Raw genomic sequence first — 21,012 nt, forward strand, 5'->3', positions numbered from 1 at the left:
GTCCATGCACCACCTAGGAGATCTGCGTTTGCCACAAGAAAATGGAGAGCTCTGAGGAGTGGCCGAAGCAGGAATAGCCCAGCAATGCCAGCACGCATGAGAGAAGGCGCGCTGGGCTGCGGGGAGGAGCCGCTAAACCAGGGAAGGCTGCCTCCCCTGGCTAGTAATTAACCCCAGGGATGCTGGTTCCCTTCCAGCTATTATACCCTGGTAGACCAGCGATCACACAGGGTATTCCATTGAAGGGGGAGCCCGCTGCCGCTACTAGCTCCGCCAGGCTGTCCCCAGAGACTGGTGGCTAAAGACTGCATTACCACGCGGGCAACTCAGCAGCAGTCCGTGGGAGGTCCCGGAGCCACGCTAGTACTGACTCTGGGGTCCCGCTGCGATCCCCAGATCGGTACTGGCGTCGCAGCGCTAGCGGGGTTGTTGGAGCGGCAGCGTGGACGTCCAAACGGACAGTCTGATGCTGCCGCACTAAAGAAAAAAAAAGAAAAGAAATCTTATTAAAAAATAAAAATAAGCTTTGGGGCTGCTTATACAGCTCCACCGTGTCAGGGTGACCAGACTCCGGCCGGGCACCAACTAAAACAGATGCCTGTGGCTCGGGGGTGGGGTATAGAGGAGGATGGACCCAAGTGCATCCTGGGAGCAGCAAAAGCTTTAACTGCGTGGTGCCCGTGGTTCCAGATCCAGCTATACCCCAAGGTCAACTCTGTAGACCCCCTATGGACCCTGAAGTAGAAAGTCACATTCACTCGGACATGAACGGAATGTATGTGACACCTCACAGGCAAATACTGCTATAGTGAGGCAATAAGCATCCTGTAACACTGCACCGCAAGGGCTTTAGCAGAGGAAGACAGGGATAGTAAAATGGCTGACAGTCAGAAAGTGAAAGTACAGGCAGCAGCGCTAGCAAGTAGTCACATACAATGCAGAATAAATCCCTGCACTATTAGGGCTGAGCTCAACTACAGTCAGGTCAGTGTATGCAGCGCTATTTGCTACCAGACAGAGGAGGAGAGGTATGCAGGGGGACCTGGGCCGCGATGCCACCGGACTTCAGCTTCCAGTACCACTTTCGAAGTGTTGAAGATGGCCGCCGAGGCGCAGAGAGGAGGCGGGCCTGGGGGAGTAGCGCTGACAGACGGACCAGACTGCTGTGGACAGGCAGTGTGCAGCGGGGGAGGCGCCGCCTGTGAACAGGGAAGGCGTACTTCCCAACTTGCAATTAACCCCTGGGACCCCGGATGTAAGCCGCACAGCCGCGGCCCGCTGTCCCAGGGGCATAGTGAAGCACAGGTTAGTACCTGGCTCCACGCAGCAGCCAGTCGCCAGGGAGCCCCCTGCCTGGGGACTTTGGACTGTTGTCCGGCGGGGACCCTCTGCGGGACCCCGCCACTTACCTACCCCCCTTGGATCTGGCCACAGTCCAGGCATCCGGGGATACCGCTAGCTGTGACCCCCAGATGCCTACCAGCATCCCCAGATCAGTGCCGGCGCTCTGGTACGGCGGGGTGTAGGAGTGACAGCATGGACGTCAGTACTGACTGTCCATGCTGTACACCCAGATGTGCAGCCACAGCTGCATGAAGAAAAACTTCAGGGGCCATAACAGCCCCCCTCTGTAACATATGCTGCGACTCAGAGCCGGGCACCAACGAAACTGATGTGCCTTGGCTCGGGGGTGGGGTATAGGAGGGGGACCAGTGCATCCTGGGAGGCTTCAAAACTTTAACTCTGGTGCCCATGCCTGACGTCATCACCTATACCCCAATATCCCAGCTACATACCAAGGGTCACTTGCAGGCACAGCGGTTGCAGTAACACCACAGCATACATAGCTGGTGTTACAAGCTAGAAACACTTGTAATCTGTATACCTGGTTCCAGCAGTGCCAAACATTTCATACTAGAATGATGGGGGGGGGGGGGGGGGGAGAAAGGAAGGACATTGAGAGGGGGTTGTACATATTGACTTATTTCTTCCTAAATGGGCTATGTGAATAGGAATCTTGGGTATTCAGATATGCCCATATGAAACATCTTCCGTTTTAGGATTACACCTGTATAGGAATGGATTTAGACAAATACATAACAGCATGCATGGTACTGGTGGAAGGCCAAACTATCCGACCACTGGAGGTGGGTTGGGTGGCTGGTGGTTATGAGTTTCAAACTTCTTGCCAAGCGTGGCCAGTTGGGGTCAGGCGGTGACCTATCTTGTTCCTCCTTTGACAAGGACCTCAATGAGGTAAAGTCGATTACAGGTTAACACACCTTCAACAAATAGGCATCATTACAGGGTATCTGCCTTGTAAAAGGAGGAACAAGTTATGTCACAACCTGACCCCATCTGGAATAAAGGATAACTAACTGGCCAAGAAGCTCTAAACACAACCATCGGCCAACCAACCCACCCCCAGTGGACAGACAGTTTGGCCTTCCGCCAGTAACATTCTTTAATGCATGCTGTTATCCTGAAGAAACACCACATTTCACATGGGCATATCAGAATACCCAGATACGCCTATTCACATAGCCCATTTAGGTAGAATTAAGCCCATATGTACAACCCCCCTCCATGTCCTTCCTTCCTTCTCCTCAACCATCCCCACCCCACTGCTACGACCAATCAGTGGAGGTTAGGGACACCCACCTACCACTTTGGAACACCAGTTTTAGGAGCGATCAACCCGAAATTTTTACTTTTCTGCCTAGTTTAACACCTTCCACCACAACCAACCACATTTACTCCAAGCCCAGAACATTACCCTTCTCCTACACTTTGTATATTTGTACTATGATTTTCTAAACGTACATCTCCTACAGTCTTTTGTTTACTTTAAACCTTCATTTAATCCTGGAGCACAGACTCTTAATAAAGTATTTATGTACATTTCCAAACTGACTAGTGTTATTTTTATACTTTGGCACCAACACAGGCTTGCCAACCACATAATAGAATCTTTCACAGAAGTGAACGACTTCTCTGCATGTGCAAAGTTTCAGCTTTCAGAGCTGACCAAGGGAAGGGGGAACTACAGTTTCTGCATAATTTTATGTAAAAATCATGATACATGGGTCCCTTAGTGGGTTTAGAAAGTATATGTATTCCTTCATAACCACTAGTCTGGAAGAAAAAAAAAAAAAAGACCTTTAAATCTAATTGTTTATGTACTACTGCATGACATGCTGGCCCTTGTGACTTAAAAATGTATCAAAATTTTGCCTGCTGCATTTAGGAGCTATTAACACCATCGCCCTTCTGTAAGGAACAGTAGCAGGATAAACTATTTTACCCAACTTTTAGTATAAAATAAAAATTACAATAACTGTCAGAAGAGTTCAAAACTGATAAATTACCTGGAACTTTGGCAGCTGCTGGGAGATCTGGGCGCTCTGAAAAGAGAATGACTGTTAAATAAGTCCACAGACTGTTTGCAAAGAAATAACAGAACATTGATTACATACCTGCAGCAAACTGCTGAATGGGTACAGATGGGACCTGCACCCCCTCTGACCAGTCAGCAACTTCAGGTTGAGGGAAGTCAGGAACTGGTGCAGTCCATTCACCCTGGTATTCCTCCTTTGTGGTAGCCTTCTCTGCAGCAGCCTGTTCTTCTTTCTCAATCTGAAGAAAGCAAATGGAAATTATTTTGACATGGCACTGAAGCTTCCATTTAATATCAGTCTAAATTCTACATGGCAACTTTATTCATCTTCCTATACGAGAAATACTGACAACATTGGTGTAGCTAAATTGTGGGGAGACTTCAATTTCAATAACTCAGCCATGCAAAAAGTGACAATTCTAGCAGAAGAGCAGTGTCCTTGATCCTACCATCTTCTCCCTGCTAAAAACAGGCCTTTGGACAAAGTCAGCAATTTACAGGCATGTCTTTCCTGTTTGACCATGTAGAGTCAGTTGGGGCAACCTAAAGTGTTCAAATCAAGTGGAATTCAGATTGCTCTGGACACCATTTCCACTGGGAAGCGACAGCCTCTGTTAGGTGGCACACATGGCAATTATTGTAGTAGAGCACTTTCTGAAGAACTATATTTACAAATTTTAGTTACACAAATACTGTACAAAGTAGAGTGTTGTTATCCACACATCTGAAATCCATACAATACAAGCCCCGCAAAGTTTAATGAAAATTCTCCCCCCTGCCCAGCTGCTTCAGTTACAACTTTTGCTTCATTGTAACAGCATTTGCATAATAGATACTACAGCTCATCAGTAAGTCTGCAACTTGCATTACAAGGTACCAAGCATTATGATACAATAATCCCAAAACATCACTAATCAAAGCAAGACCTTTACAAAGCACTTATCTTTAAAATAAAGGCCCCCCATACACTGAGATTCAAAGTTGGTAAGATCAGTTGTATGATTTCCCTTGAAATTCTTCATAAGATGTGGTCAAATGGTGTACGATTGATCATTAAGATGCATAAAAGTGTATCATATCGTACACGATTAGTTGAGATCTCTGCAAAACCATCTGATCTGCGATCCAACTAGACGGCAGGGACGCGCATCAGGGTCGCAGAAGACTCAAAATACAACTATTTTCAAACTGTAGAAACTGCCAAAAGTGTTAAAAATCGTTCAGTGTATGGCCACCTTAAGAAGCTCTAAACATTAACATTTTCAATTAGATGGCTAGATAGATCTATCACACATACCAAAAACCAACAATCACTAAAGGAGCCTATGCACTAGGGGACCTGAAATACTGAACATTTAGCGTTCAAAACTTCAGGTCACCGAGGTGCGGTGCCCACACTGAACGGCATTCACTAAACGTCATCCAGTACAGGAGCCCGACCTATCTTTGAGTATGACGAACGTAGTCAGGTTGACGGGCATGTTCAGTAGAAATTCGGGGACCGCAAGGACCCAGCGTGTACGCGCATCGCTGGTACTTGCCGACTATACATTACCCGACTTTGAACAATGCGACCAAAACCTCCTGGTTTTGGTCGGATTGTTCACCAAGTCTGGTAATGGATAGGCCCCTTAAGGCGCTTTCAAACTGTTTAGAAAATTTAGAATGTATCAATTGCTGCAAGTCTTGTAAAACAAACAGGGATCTCAAGTAGAGATACAAAACCAAGGGGGGAAAGACCTGCGCCTTGGTTACATTTTGATATATGAATACCAACCTCCTCTGGGTCACGGTAGAAATAAAGATCAGGCATGACCTCCCACGGATGCTCACGAGAAATTGTGCCTCTCATGCGCAGGACTTCACGAGCCAGCATCCACCACATAAGGCCAACAGAATGGGCACCCTGGGTAGGGGGGGGGGGGGCAGGAAAAGTAAAAATTACCACAACATACATATTGCAATTGTAGAATAAAAACAAAGTTCTCATTTTAAATAAATCGCTGTTACTATGAAATACTAAATTTAAATCTAATTTGTTTCTAATGTTCTCTCAAGCTGGGCATACGCTATACAATTATCGGGTCGATCCTCCAGATATGAGCAGATCCCGATAATTGTACTGTGTGTTTGGCCGACTGACCCAGATATAGATCGGTTGGGCATGCTGGATACCCAGCCAAACAACATTTCACAGGGCAAAAAACAGCGAATGTCCTCTCCAGGGGAGGAGCTCATATATTGGGGCAAAATACATCTCAGTGTATGCCCATTATATCTGGAAGATGTCAAGCAGTCAGATAAAATACATGTCAGTCTGACAGTGTATACCCAGCATAACTTTTAGCAGTCCCAGTACTTCCACTTTTGCCAGGCCCCCCACCATCTAGTCACTGATCAGGTACAGGCTATTCAGATGCCTGATAAGATTAATACCAAGTTCAGATTGTGGAGCCATAGGATCTGTACACATTAAAGGTTAGAGAGCCTGTCAGCTCTCTACAATAATGACTAAAGCTGCACACACACGAGTTTGTTAACAACGATTTTCTGTCAGATTTTTTTTTTTGAAGTGTAATGAAGGATTTTTTTGAACTACAAACTATTAATCGTTGAGTTGGTCACTCTGACTGAACTACAAACGTGAACGCGCACGAACGATAATAGTTCATAGTTTTAACTTAGAAAGTGACCGATTTTTTTCAACGATTGAATGATAAACAATATCATTAACGATAATCGTTCAAAAAATTGTTGTGTGTATGCACCTTAAAGCAGCATGGATATTTGGAAGGAGATTTTACAAACAAGAACTCAAAATAAAAAAAAGTTCACTCCAAGGCAGCTCTAACTGCATTTAGGGTTTAATTACACTGGCAATGTATTTTACAGGGTACATACTCCAATAATGCTGGTGCATTCTCCAGAGAGTTCAAAGTGTCCTTTGTGTTTCTGCATTTACTTAGATGGGTGCCCTGTTCTGAACAGTTATTTAAAATATACTTTATTCATAACCATTAATGTCTCCTTTAAAATAATTTTGCTGAGGGAAAAAAATATCAGATGAAATTTATAAATCAGGGCTTATACCAATTGGGAAAGCAATTAAAATTTTACATAAAAGTGAGAAACATTTTCACAAACTTGTAGTATGACCCAATTTAAGTTACCGGCAAAAACTCCCTGGATACAGTCTAAAAATATAACACTTAATATGGCAAGTAGTACTATCAAACTCCAGTCACTGGAGACAAAGCTCCTTGTGGTGTTAGCGAAAAAACTGCCGTGTTTAATGTAGCACACTTTCTACACCTGGAGTTCATTGGCCAGTGACTGACCTCATCTCCAAGCTCTAACAGTGTGCACTGTCCAATAAACCTTTGACATGCTACATTATGAGATCTATTGCTTGCCAGTGATTGCTTTAAAACTTCCAAATATGCACCTGCAAGGCTGCAACCATATAAATTTTACCTTGTTGTTACAGGGGATCGCAATATCCACATAACGCAGGGGAGAATCTGTATTGCAAAGTGCAATGGTGGGAATGTTGACATAAGATGCCTCAGTAAGAGGCTGATGATCAGCTCGTGGGTCACTCACAACCAATAGACGTGGCTCACGGAAAGCGGCTTGAATTTGGTTGGTGAAAGTACCAGGAGTGAAGCGACCAGCAATTGGGGTGGCTCCACATGCAGAAGCAAACTTAAGAACAGCTCGCTGGAAAGAAGAAATAAAAGTTACATTATACAGTATTTAAAACAAAAATTCTATACTGCATCATACAATGCAGAGTTCATCTTACAAGCCAAGACAAAGGTAGATTTTGTCCTAGTCTTATTGCTTATGACATATGGAAAAAAAAAAAAATAATAATTAGTAAATAAAAAAAAGCAGATTGTTAACAGAAATTAGCAAACACCAGTTACTGAACAAGACTGATTGTTAGCGACAGTTCTGCTGGCTACTTTAGCACACTTCCGACACTTGCAAGTTCATTAGACAAACGTCCTCAACTTCAAGCTTTAACAGTGTGCAAATAGGAAATACCAAATGTAAGCAAACATCACTAACGCATCAGGACACTAGCATAGCATGTCAAGAGTATAGCATATATCAGATAAATGGCTTTTTGTTATCACACATGCTACCTTCACAGCATGCAGCAACTGAAAACCCCCCCACACATCAGGATGAAAGTTAACAGGTCAGTCTTAATTGTCATGCTGCCAAAGGTATGACTGTTTGGAGGTGGAGTATACAATGTCAGCTGGCATAAGTACCATAAAACTGGATAGGGAGGAGCAGTCTATTAACAAAAATGCTAGATTAGAACTGAGGGGTAGGATAAACCAGGGTCCACAAAACTTGTATCTTAACTGAGAAGTGGGTGTAAAAAAGGCTAGCAAGTAACAAGTGCATGAAAGGACAGAGGCCCCACCAACAGGCAGTGTAAGAAAACACACACATTCAGTGCCTGCCACTGAAGGATGGAAGTGTCCCTATAGTAGGTTTTTCAATAAAATTGTTACATTCAGCGCATAAAATGTATTTTAAATATTCATATTTCTTAAAGCATAAATAAGCACAACTACTGAAATCATGCTGCAGTCAATCTGTAGTTAAATAGTTTTACCTGGCCAGTATTTCTTGAGGAAATCACACACACATCAGCTGGGTTTTCAATGGCTACAATGGCACGTGCAGCTAGCAGTAGTTTCTCCCATGTGCGCTTCAGGTTTACAATATAAATGCCTAGAAACAAATGTTTCTATTAGTGTCCTAACATTTGAATTCAGTCAATTATAAATGTTTATATCTATTTTATCAATACATCATGTCTCCAGAATATAGTAAAAAACACAACACAAAAACCATAATGTAGCTTTCATGAAGTCATTTAAAAAAACATCAATCTCCAATCTTTTAAACAATTTCAAATCTACAATGACAGCGTGAACTAGGGATAGACATGTTACTTTACCTACTTGCACTAATATCAAGTAGAGTACCTTGAGACATTCTGTTGTCCAGTGTTCCTGACAAAACTTCAGTGATCATGCAGAGCAAAAAAAAAAAAAAAAAAAAGTGGGCCCCAGGGACCCCTCACTTTAAAGGTTCCTACTCCAGTTTCTGGATCCCATTACAGTTTATGCTTCCGAACTGCCCATATGCCCTATATGTACACATGTTGTAGATTAATTAAAAGGTACAATACATAGCAAACTAAATGTACACTGAGCAGTTTTGTACCCGAGCACTACTAAGGAAAGAAAGTACACTGGCATGTGCTACCCATTGTGAATGGCATCTAGGATGGAAACAATATTGTCAGACCATGAGGACAACGGTAATCACTGAAGTTCTGTCCCTCCAGTGAATATAATAAAACAACAAGAGCTATGGTAAGAACTTACCTTTGTTATCTGTTTCTACGAAGCCCATAGGGTCCACAGGGTTGACCTTGGGGTATAGCTTGGATCTGGATCCATGGGCACCATACAGTTAAAGCTTTAGCTCCCAGGATGCACTTGGGTCCATCCTCCTCTATACCCCGCCCCCGAGCCACAGGCACCTCAGTTGGTAAGCAGCCCAGGCCGAAGGAGGAGACTAAACAGCGCAGGAAGACTGGAACACAAGAAACCATACTCACAGAAATGGGAGACGGAAAACCGGTGACCAGCCACACAGCCCATATGAAGCCAGGTGTGTCAGGGCAGGTGCCCTGTGGACCCTATGGACTTCGTAGAAACAGATAACAAAGGTAAGTTCTTACCAGATCTCTTGTTTTCTACTTCAGGGTCCATAGGGGGTCCACAGGGTTGACCTTGGGGATGTCCCAAAGCAGTTCAACTAAGGGCGGGGACGCTCCTGTGCAGAAAGGAGAATCCTGCGCCCGAAGGATACATCCTGAGACGCAAAGGTGTCAAACGCATAAAACCTCAAAAACATCTGAATGGAAGACCAAGTGGCTGCCTTGCCCAGCTGAACAGCGGAGGCACCACGTCTAGCAGCCCAAGAAGGACCCACAGACTGAGTGGAATGAGCCTTAACAGAGGCTGGAACAGGTAAACGTTCCTGTATATAAGCCTCCCTAATAACAGAACAAAGCCAACGGGCTAACGGTTGTTTGTTGGCAGGCCAACCCCTCTTATGAAAACCAAAGAATTGGACTTTCTTACAGAAGCAGTCCGATCCACAAACTCTCAGAGCACGTACAACGTCCAACGAAGCCTCACCAGCTGTAAGATCAGGAGATTGAAAAGCTGGTACCACAAGTTACTGATTGATGTGGAACTTAGAGACTACTTTAGGCAAAAGCTCAGGACGAGTGCGAAGTACAGCTCTGTCCTGTTGAAAAATTAAGGGGGGACTACAGGAAAGTGCCCCCAACTCAGACACCCTCCTGGCCGAAGCAATGCCAGGAGAAACAGTCTTAAGTGTTAAGAGGCTCAAAGGGAGGTCCCTGCAGGACCCGAAGAACCACTGCCAAGTCCCACGGAGCCACAAAGGGAGGCTGGATTCTAAGAACACCTTGGAAAAAGGTGTGAACGTCAGACAGTAGCGATTCTGCGTTGAAACCACACAGACAGAGCCGATACATGAACCTTCAGGGAAGCAAGACGTAAGCCCAGATCAAGACCTGACTGCAAATATGCCAAAATCCTAGAAACACTGAACACCTTAGGATCAAAGTTTCTGGACTCACACCACTGAAAGTGTGCCACACTCTGGTAAATCCGTGCAGAGGCAGGCTTACGCGCCCTCAGCATGGTACAGATGACAGAGCTTGAAAAGCCGCGGGACCTTAAGACTGCTGTCTCAAGAGCCCCGCCGTCAAAGACAGCCGACCCAGATCTGGTAAAGCCAGGGCCCGAGACAGCAAGTCCTGGCGCTGAGGTAGAAGGTACGGAGCGTCGATAGACAAGCTCCTGAGATCGGAGTACCAAGGACGTCTGGGCCACGCTGGAGCCACCAGCAGAAACGTGCCCCCATCCGGTTTGATTTTTCTGAGTACCCGAGGTAGCAGGGAGATCGGAGGGAACAGATATGCTAGGTGAAATGTCCATTTCACCGACAGCGCGTCCACCAGACATACACCTGCGTCCCTTGTCCTTGAGCCGTACACGGGTAACTTGTAATTGTGACGGGAGGCCATCAGGTCCAACACCGGCAGTCCCCATTTGTCCACGAGAAGTTGAAACACCTGAGTGAAGCGACCATTCCCCGGGATGCACGTTGTGACAGCTGAGGAAGTCTGCCAACCAATTGAGGACTCCCGGGATGGAGACTGCTGGAAGGTGGCACTCCGCCCAAGCCAAGATCTGAGACACCTCTAACATCGCAGCCTGACAGAGTTCCTCCCTGGCAATTTATGTACGCCACCGTGGTGGGGCTGTCTGATTGCACCTGAACTGCTCTTCCGTGAAGAGCAGTGCCTGACTACAGTAGAGCCCGGTACACTACCCACAGCTCCAACACGTTTATGGGAAGAGCTGCTTCTTCCGCAGACCACCAGCCCTGAAGAGACAACGAGCCGGTCACTGCTCCCCAACCCAGGAGACTGGCATCTGTCGTGAACAGAACCCAGTCCGGGATCCAAAAGGGGCGACCCTCGATAAGATGATCTGTCCAATTCAGGGACAGGCGCACCACGGGAGACACCAGCCACTGAGTCCGGATCCGGTGAGGTAATCTGTTCCATTCGGAAAGAATCTGCCCCTGCAGGGGCCTCGAATGAAATTGAGCAAATTCCACCATGTCGAATGCCGACACCATGGACCCTAGAACTCTCATGGCCGAGTGTACCGACACTCTGCAACTGTCCAGGCAACTGTGTATACGCAGTTGTAGGGAGGTAACCTTTTCTGGAGCCAAGAAGATCCGCTGTTGACAAGAATCCAGGAGAGCTCCCAAATGGACCATCCTTTGATGGGATCAGAGAGGACTTCTTCCAATTTATTAACCACCCGTGTGCTTGTAGACAAGCAATGGTCAGATGGAGAAGAAGTACCTCCAGGGAGCCTGCTAGCAGAAGAAAACCGTCCAGATACGGCAACAGTCGTATACCCTGGTTCTGAAGGTGGGCGGCCATGATTGCCATCACCTTGGTGAATACCCTCGGAGCCATAGACCGGCCAAAGGGCAACGCCCGAAACTGGTAGTGACGTTGCAGTATAGCAAACCTGAGATACCGCTGGTATACAGGTGCTATAGGCACATGGAGTTAGGCGTCCTGGTTATCCAGGGGGACCATGTAATCCCCGGCTTCCATCGCCAGAATGATGGAACGCAGAGTTTCCATCCTGAACTTGGGAACTAAGATTTGTTCAGAGACTTCAAATTGAGGATAGGGCAATGAGAACCGTTGGGTTTCTGTTCCAGGAACAGAGTAGAGTAGTACCCCGTCCCCCTCCCCCAAAGGGAGGCCCGTCCCATCAGGTTTATCTTCCTGCTTGGAAGGGCACCTGGCACTCCACGCTCGCTTTTTAGCCTTAGGAGCGACCTTGCCTCAGAAAGGACTGACCCTTAGCCTTACCTTGAACCCGAAAGGCAGAGCTCCTAACTTTAGCCGGCGTAGAAGCCGAAGGGAGGAAGGCTGACTTGGATTTAGCCAGAGTATCTACTATCTTGTCCAAGTCAGGACCAAATAGCAATTCTCCATTAAAAGGCAAAGCCTCCAGGCCCTTTTTAGAGTCATCAGCCCTCCAAGGCCTCAGCCACAAGGACCTGCGAGCAGACACCGCTGTAGCAGAAACCCTAGAGGTCAGCAGACTGGTATCTAACGATGCCTCCCCAATATAGGAAGCAGCATCTCTCATCTGTCCTACCAGCGCTCTGCATCTCCAGAGCATCTTTGGGAAAAGTATCTTCCAAAGCGTTGGGCCCAGCTGTCGATGGCCTTAGCACCCATGAGTTGGCCATGGATGGGCGAGCCACTGCCCCTGAGAGAGTAAATGGATTTCAATGCAGTCTCCACTTTCCTGTCTGTGGGATCTTTCAATGAAGAAATAGACGGTAAAGGCAGCGTAGCACTTTTAATTAAGCGGGTGACATGGGAATCCTTGCGCCGTCAATGTACCAACGACATGACGCTTGGACGCCTTCTGCGGCATATCACTTTGTAACATCGACTGAAAAGCCGAAGATGTGGCCGCCAGGCTCTGTACCGAGCTGAGTGTACCTCCACCCAGGGAGGATTAGTCTGAGGGAAACTCTGAAAAGGCACAACAGACTTGAGTCACCAGGGGGGGGCTGTACATACACAGGCATCCCCGTATAGGGATCTACAGTCTGGGACCCGGGAGGAGACTGCAGTATTTGCGGAATGGTGTGCTGGGGCAACGCCCTAGGAGGGACTGATAAACGGTCAGCAATCGACACCAGCACTTGTGACATCGCCCATGGAGGGTCCTGTGACATGGGGTTTTTTAGTAGGGCCAGGTACCAGCCAGCACCGACCACACAGACCATCCTAAGATAGATCCTCCCTATTAAATCCTGCAGAACAGCATCTGCAGGAAACTAACACAGGGGTCCCAGAGTGCTCTACCTCTACACAGGGGGACCGGTCCACATGTACAGCCTGAGAGATCTGCGTTGTGCCACTGGAGAAAATGGCCGCTGGAGACCTCGGAGGAGTGGCCGAAGATAGGAGCAGCTCAGCGACACCAGACACCGAGCAGAAAGGCGCGCTGAGCTGAGGGGAGGAGCCATAACACAGGGAAAGCTGTCTCCCCCAGCTAGCTATTAACCCCAGGGTTCACACGGGGTATGTCTCAATGGAGGGGGAGCCCGCCGCCACCGCTAGAGCCTCCGGTTTGTCCCCAGAGACCAGGAGGCATCTGACTGCATTTTTAAAGTATTCGCGGGCCGCCAAAAAAAAATGGCGACTCGCGTCTTACCTGAATCCCGCATGTCCGGCAGTAGTTAAGGGAGTCCCCAGAGCCCGGCTAGTACAGACTCAGGGGTCCCGCCGCGATCCCCAGATCTGTACTGGCGTCGCGGCGCCAGCGGGAAGAACATGCGGCAGCGCGGACGTCTGACAGACAGTCTGATGCTGCCGCTTAGTTAAAAAAAAAAAAAGTGTCAAAAGTAAGAAAATAATAAATTCTTCAAAAGAAAGCTTTTAGGGGCTGCTCCTGCAGCCCCCCTGCAACAGGTGACAGACTTTGGCCGGGCACCAAACTAAACTGAGGTGCCTGTGGCTCGGGGACGGGGTATAGAGGAGGATGGACCCAAGTGCATCCTGGGAGCTAAAGCTTTAACTGTATGTGCCCATGGATCCAGATCCAAGCTATACCCCAAGGTCAACCCTGTGGACCCCCTATGGACCCTGAAGTAGAAAAAATACATAATTATTTTCATAACATGGCCACAAAACCTTAAAATGTACTACCATGTCAGACCTCTGGTGCATGTACAAAAAAAATAAACCAAGCATAGGAAAGTTGATACAATTAAAAAAAAAAAAAAAAAAAAAAAAAAAAAAATAGGATAGATTTTTAACGGTGCTGCTATTTATATAAGGAGCCACAGTGATATGGACACAAGTACAATGTAAGTACAGTCTCCCAGTGTTTGCTTTTTTTGTTTTAGCATGGCATCCTGCCCCATTTCTGAAGGGCAGGAAGCACAGCGCCCTGCTGAAACAGCCTGCGGGGTCTGTCCTCCACCCGCAGGTGGGGAAAACGGCAGAGCAGCGGTCACCGCCGGTTAATGAATGCCAGCGCATGCACCAGGCAATCATACACAGTGGCCACAGTGCTTGGGGGGCTGCCCAGCATGTCCGTAAGTGCCAGGCACATCCCCAAGAGTGACGAAAAGGTGATGCATCATAAAAACACCCTTTTCATTGACCTCACCCTTTTCAGATGCACACGTGCAGAAATGCTCTCTCTAGGTCCAGCGCTCTGCCTGCCGCTGGACCTAGAGTGAACACTACAGGCAACACATGTACACGACAGATCACTACTGTGTCCATCTTGTCTGATGGAGCATGATCTTCATGGGCTGTACCAGACCAGATTATATGGGTTCTATTCAACTGAATGAGAATTAGGAAGCAGCTCCCAGAGCTATTCAATTCAGCGCCCTGTTAAGGATTTCTTCTCGCATCCCTCCAGGGGTGCAAGCAGAAATCTGACAGAAGTACAGGCGCAATGCTGTTTTCTGCCCATCACGCTGGGCAGTTTAGTTGGAAAATGCCCATTCTTGCAACTTAACACCATGTTTAAAGCACGAATGGGCATTCTCCAACCTAACAGCGCACAGAATTAAATTGCTCCGGGAGCTAATTCCCGGCGCTCTTTAATTTGCGTTCAATTGAATGGAGCCCTGTGTTATTAGGAGTCTTGACACGGTTCAGCTAAAAACACTCTACAACATAAAAATCTCCCACAGTACAATAGTGCCGTTCTAACCTGACATTCTCCTTTGCATTTAATATCACTGTTTACCATGCCCCCCTCTATCCTCATACCCAGACCTCTCCCTCTTTCCTTTACAAAGATCCCACATCACCACACTTATTATCCTGCCTCTCTGGAACACACAGACCCTTAAAAAGAAAAAAAAAAAAAAAAAAAAAAAAATATGGGGTCCTACCTGACCATTTCTGGGTCCCATCATAATTTATGCTTTAGAGCTCCCCATATGCCCCTAAAATGCCCATCTGATACCCCCAACAGCATCAGATATCCCCACAAGCCCCTTAAATGCATGTTTTAATGCCTCCACGACCTTTCAGGAAATATGACTTGTCTGTTCACAAAACCCATAGTGAATAAGTAGGTTTACCATATCATCACTTTAAACTGGGACACTCATGGATTACACAGGTTCTGTGGCTCATTAAAACCAGGTGAAATCCAGGCATGAAGTCAGCCAGCCACAGGACCTGTGCAATTAATTCATGTGTCCCGTTTTAAAGCGAAAGTATGGTTAGCCTATGAATAACGCTTTAGGTAATAGGCATATTTATCAAAGGATAAATGCCCTTTAGTGCCCCATATGCAGTGTGCCCAGGTAGTAGTCCCCCATATGCAGTGCCCCCAGTAGTAGTCCCCCATATGCTTCTCAGACACCCTATGCAGTGGAGGTAGCTGCCCCCAAATAGGAGTGACCTGGGCACGCACAGATACCTTCAATTGGGCCTAATGCCCCCTATGTAGCCCAGGTCTTGTGCCCGCCTATATACCCACAGGCCTATTTTTTTATTGCCTGAACTTATGCCACGGGCCTAGTACCTGACAACCCTGGTGGTCTAGGGAGGGGTAAATAACGGTGGCCCAAGGCCGCCTACCCGCACGGTGGGGGGGGGGAAGCTTTGATCGCTTTTACTTTCCACCCCCGCAGTCCTCTCCGGTCCTCAGCTTCAGTCTTCTGCCGCTGGCCCGTACTGGCCAGCGTCACCGCCTCTTCCTTCTTGATCACGCCATCTTCTGGCCTCTTTTTGCGTGGCCGCCGGAACTGTTGCCGCACCGCTCTTCACTTTTCTTCGGGAGGTCTTCACTCCTCCCCTCTGCCGACAGACTGAACGTTCCCACTGAGCAGCGTCTATTCAAGACGCCGCGAGTGGGCAGGGCTATGAAGCGACGAGTCGCGATTAGCTCATCGCGTCTGCCTCCTATTAGCTGCTGGACCACAAGCCAAAAGCACACGGCCAGTGCCAAACCACTGCCGCCGCTACTTGGCTTGCAGGCAATGAGCTCCGCTCAGCTCGCACCCGGAGCCAAGCTTCTCCCGCCAACACTGGTGGAAGGGACAATGCGGTCCCTTTACCAGGTACCTGCCGCGGTGGCTTACCCGGAGCTGGGTTCCAACAGTGTCCCAGCGCCGGGCACGGACCTGTGCCGATGCTGGGATCAGACACTTGATTCCAGCACGGCTTTCCACAGCAGCAGCCAATGAGAGTGACTCATTAGCTGCTCTAACAGACAGCGTTATGTCTGTCTCAGCTGGCTGCAGCACAGCGCGTCCCCCTGCAGTCAGGGATTGGCCACAGCACAGCGCGTCCCCGGGTACTTTAAATAAGTGAGTCCCCAGTGCCAGGTAAAATGCACGCTATAGCACGTATTTGCAAACACTGACAATATTAAATGTCTGACCTAATGGACCTATGTGAACATGAGTAGCTGATAGCACTGGAATAACTAAAGTAAGCAACAATGTGGCCACATAAAAATAACCATAAAAAATTAAATAAAAATTAATATATGAAAAATAGTCCATACAGAACCGATGAGGATCGAGAATATAGCTCCTTTATTACGTGACTTTTGCTGTTTTACTAAAGAGCGGAGCAGTGATCCTGCCACTCATGTGCTCAACCATCAGCATTTGTCAGACATCACGGATCCCATCGGAGGTATACGCAAGAGGCCTTTCCACTTTCAGTGATTGTTTAGCATAATCACGGCAGGACTGTTTTGCATTTTTCTCACGAGAGACTCCTGAGACACGGACACACTTGGAGATCACAGGTACACATCCAGCAATGTGGATAATTAATTGTGTTACCTACAAGTTGTTACCCGCTTGCAGGATATTTACTATGCATTAATCTGTCATACTAAATGTATTCTAATTAAGTTAGAAGTACTACAAACTATCTATCCCTGCAATGCTGGATCATTACTCCAATTGGATTTTACCTGTGCTCTTTATTACGAGACTTGCTGTTGTACTAAAGGAGCTATATTCTCGATCCTCATCAGTTCTGTACGGACTATTTTTCATATATATTTTATTTAATATTTTTTTTTTATGATTTTTATGTGGCCACATTGTTGCTTACTTATTTAGTTATTCCAGTGCCAGCAGATACTCATGTTCACCTAGGTCCATTAGGTCAGACATTTACTATTATATTGTAACTATAGGATTTGATTTTTTATCTGTGCTTACATTGATATTTTATATTTTAGACATTAAATACATTCATACTGATACCACAGCGCTCCCAATATTTATTTTCTTTGTTCTTGCAACAGATTAACACTGAAGCGCCTTGTGTTTTTTCTCCTCTTTGATCTTTATTATTAAAGACAGCCAGCCCCCAAGCCCCCCCAAAAGCAGTCAGTACATCACCAGTTCCCTCAAAGCTCCAGGGTAGTGGACGAGCTGTGCGCTGCCACTGGGCAGCTCTGCCTACATTCAGCCCTCATGGATATGAGGTGGCAGATAGAGTTACTGGTACAGCAGCTACTTGCCATCAACATTGTTAAAATGGCAAAAATTTAAGGGTCAGTGTTAGGCTTAAGGCTATACTTACCTTAAACCACATAGTCGACATCATGAATATTGGACTAATATACTGAAGCACTGCAAAATATTTATTAGACTAACAAAACCACAAGAGAATACCACCTTCAATTACTAGGAAAACCAGATTAATGAATGTTTAGTGTTCACTCTAGCTCCGGTGGCAGGTAGGGGGCCGGAGCTAGAGAGGGCACTTCCGTGTGCGCTTGCGAAAAGAGGGCATGGCCATTGAAAAGGGGGAGTGTCTATAAGACGCATCTCCTTTTCGTCACTCTTGGGGCGTGCCCGGCACTTACGGACAAGCCGTGCAGCCCCCTCAAGCGCTGCCAACAGGGAGAATAGATGCTGGGCGCATGAGCCCGGTGTCTATTCTCCGGCAGTGACCGGGTCACCGCACATTTCCCCACCCGCGGGACACTGACCCGCGGGTGAAAACAGCGCCCGCAGGCTGTGAGGGCATGGAGTTTTTTGCCCTCCAGAAGGAGGACAGGGCGCCGCATTGAAACAGCCTAGCGGGAACACTAAATGGTAATCAGAGCTTAAAAAAATATAAAATTAAAAAGTCAGGCTGTGTTAATGAAACTACTCATGTTTATTTCACACAGAGCCAAAACACAAAAAAGTAGTCATCACCTACAGTATTCTGTAAGCTAGCAACAGGCACTGGTAGGGACGGACATCAATGTTAACTAGATTTGCCAACGGCTCACCAACGATGGATGAGTGGGAGACCATGTTTTTTTTTCCCTCGACAGGACAGAGCTTAGCCCCAACCTCAGCAGCAACTAAGTAACGCCTCCATTTTTGAGTTGGCCGCAGCCCAGCTTGCCCCCAATAGCAGTGGCCATCGAGAGGGTGCAAACCATTGATGGTTAAAAGCATTGATTGTTTTTGTCTCATCGATGGTAAACACCAATGCACCCATCAATGGTAATCATTGATAGACACCCCACCAATTGTATTATGTACTATACAAAAATCATCCAACACTGACTTAATACTTGCCATCACTTTTCCTCTTATAAATATACTGCTCCATTTGGAAGTCAAGGTTTGTGCCACCCAAGTGGGTTCCTGCTGCCAGGAACTTAAGGACATCTTCCTCCTTCATTTGCAGGACATCAATACCTCCGGACATTGTGACCCCTTTAAAGCTACGTTGGGGTAATCTACAAGAGACCATATAAATTTAATAAAACAATTGCTCATGCACCAATGAATACGTCGAACTGTGCGTTTAAAAGATACTTATTGTTAATATGTACCAGAACTTAATTAGAAGCAATAAAGTTCTGCAGGCCCCTTAAGCTATAGTCAATATCCCAGCAGTTGAGATGAATGCCTACACCTCTCAAAATACCAAAACCAGCATCCTGACCGCCAGGATACCAAAGGAAAGTAGTGGGGGGGGGGGCAGATTAGGCACTAGGGGGAGGGTTAGGGTAAAGCACTAACTGGGAAATCATTCATATAGTTGACATGTTGGGCATACATTGACAAACGATGCACGTGCCCACAAGTCAGATAACTATCTGACATACTGTGTTTGCAGTAAGATTGACGGTTTCAATAATTTTAAATGTCAGAAATCATTCATAGTTATCGTTCAACAAACTCGATAATCTGACAGTGCATATGCACCATTAGTGTGAAAGCAAAGCAGCAAATTACCAAGTTATCCCAGAGTTGGAGATGCCAAGGCAAGATAACATGAAGATGGGGTTTATTTACTAAGTGGTGGCTTGCAACTGGTGCCATTTCTACGCACGCTTAAAGGTCTAAATTTAAGATCACAATATCTTAAAAGCATGGCATGCTTCGCTATTAAAATCTTTCCTACTTTAAATGTAGCATCCGGTCACAGAAACTTCATCTTACAGTAAATAAGCCCCATACATAAAAACACCCATTTCCTACAGCTATAGCTAACCTGTAAACACATATCCACTGGGCATCGGGACAGGGTAAGTCAAGGGGGCAGCTCATCCCCTTCCAAACAATTGAACGGTGCGACAGTCATGGGCTGTGCTTTATAGCAATAGGCTGCACGTCCATTTCACTGCACAGAGGAAGACGTGTAATGACAGCACATTACACCTCCTCCATGCGGTGCAGGAGCTGTGCCGCCTACAGTTATGAAGTACAGCCCTGACCATCCGCAGCTGCCACTACAGTCCCTGCGCGGTATGCGTGCCCAGGTAAGGGAGGGAGGAACGATTTTATGTTGCCCCCCCCCCCCCCCCAGTCACCTTTCACTACCACACAAGATTAAGGGGGAGAAGTATCACACTTCAGAGAAAAATGGAAGTGCCAAGCAGTCAGCTACTAATTGTAATTTTTCATCAACCTGTAAAATAGAAGTTAGGAGCCGATTGGATAGTAGTTTACCTCTCTACGATTTATAGAACCATAACAGTGACACACATTCGGCCTATGCCCACGTGCACAATAGCAGAGACTATGCACACATATGAAGGCCCGTGGCCCAGCAGACGCTGCGTGCCGTACTCGCCCTCCCCAGGTTCACTAAACATCCGCCGCTTCATCTGTTCGCAATGTAAATCCGCTATTCGCGCCAAGTAATACTTATGCGCATCTCTCCAGATTACGAACACCCAGCACTCACCAGCTACAACGCCGTATAGAGGTACTCCTGTTAGAGCCGAAGTAAAAGAGACCGCGTGAGCCCCTGTGAGGTCCTTAAATAGTCAGATGGTTGGCCAATCAGACGCACGTATAAATGTCTGTAATGAATAATTATCCAATCGGAGCTCGGTTTACTACTCGGCCATATTGGTGCTCCAAATATGTAATACTTGCGGTTGCCATCTTTGTAGAGTAAAAGCCAAGTGAGAGGGTTGTAAGTTTTCTAACGTTATGTCGCCGTGTCTTTAGAATGTTCTTATAAAGGACGGTTTGCCTTTAGTGGTAATAGTTGGATAATCGGTTTTCAGTGTGATAGTCTAATACAGGCCTGGACAACCTGTGGCTCTGCAGTTCCGAAACTACAAGCCCCAGCATGCTCTGACACTTGACAGCTGACATAGGGATCTATGTCGTCTTCCTCTGACATAGGGCATGCCCTATGGTAGAATTTGTCAGATCAGTAATTCCCTCATCTGATATGTAGTGACGTTGTGTAGTCACCACAACTTGTAAACATAAAACTAGCCCGTCTAAAAGTCTTTGCACTGCCGTTCCCAAACTTCTTGTTTTGTTTATTTTTCTATATTTATATAATGAACATAACTTTATCAGAAAACATTTCTCTGAGCTATTATACCTCATACCGCCCCCCCCCCCTTTTTTTTTTTTTTTTTTTTAAATTTGTATGTTTCATGCGTTGTTGT

General features: G+C 46.5%; 1 protein-coding gene and 2 non-coding genes across 4 annotated transcripts in view; all 3 read right to left on the bottom strand.

The window, feature by feature from the left end:
* The window catches only part of LOC148513944 (small ribosomal subunit protein uS2), a 32,298-nt gene extending 11,907 nt beyond the window's left edge, over positions 1–20,391 (bottom strand). For both annotated transcript variants that reach the window (XM_088481218.1, XM_088481217.1), the window contains exons 1-7: positions 20,289–20,391; positions 18,668–18,831; positions 8,034–8,152; positions 6,872–7,117; positions 5,175–5,303; positions 3,477–3,636; positions 3,369–3,404 (exon numbers count right to left, since the gene is read on the bottom strand). In XM_088481218.1, the coding sequence (XP_088337344.1) occupies positions 3,369–3,404; positions 3,477–3,636; positions 5,175–5,303; positions 6,872–7,117; positions 8,034–8,152; positions 18,668–18,800 (823 nt within the window). In that variant the 5' untranslated portion in view covers positions 18,801–18,831; positions 20,289–20,391. The remainder of the gene's footprint in view (positions 1–3,368; positions 3,405–3,476; positions 3,637–5,174; positions 5,304–6,871; positions 7,118–8,033; positions 8,153–18,667; positions 18,832–20,288) is intronic.
* Positions 6,608–6,764, bottom strand: LOC148513945 (small nucleolar RNA SNORA62/SNORA6 family). Its single transcript, XR_015880136.1, has one exon. It is a non-coding gene; the product is annotated as a small nucleolar RNA SNORA62/SNORA6 family (small nucleolar RNA).
* LOC148513946 (small nucleolar RNA SNORA62/SNORA6 family) lies at positions 7,295–7,437 on the bottom strand. Its single transcript, XR_015880137.1, has one exon. It is a non-coding gene; the product is annotated as a small nucleolar RNA SNORA62/SNORA6 family (small nucleolar RNA).
* Positions 20,392–21,012: the final 621 nt, after the last annotated feature.

The sequence above is a fragment of the Taudactylus pleione genome, unplaced genomic scaffold (genome assembly GCF_031769625.1).
Source record: "Taudactylus pleione unplaced genomic scaffold, aTauple2 ptg000266l, whole genome shotgun sequence".
NCBI lineage: Eukaryota > Metazoa > Chordata > Amphibia > Anura > Myobatrachidae > Taudactylus > Taudactylus pleione.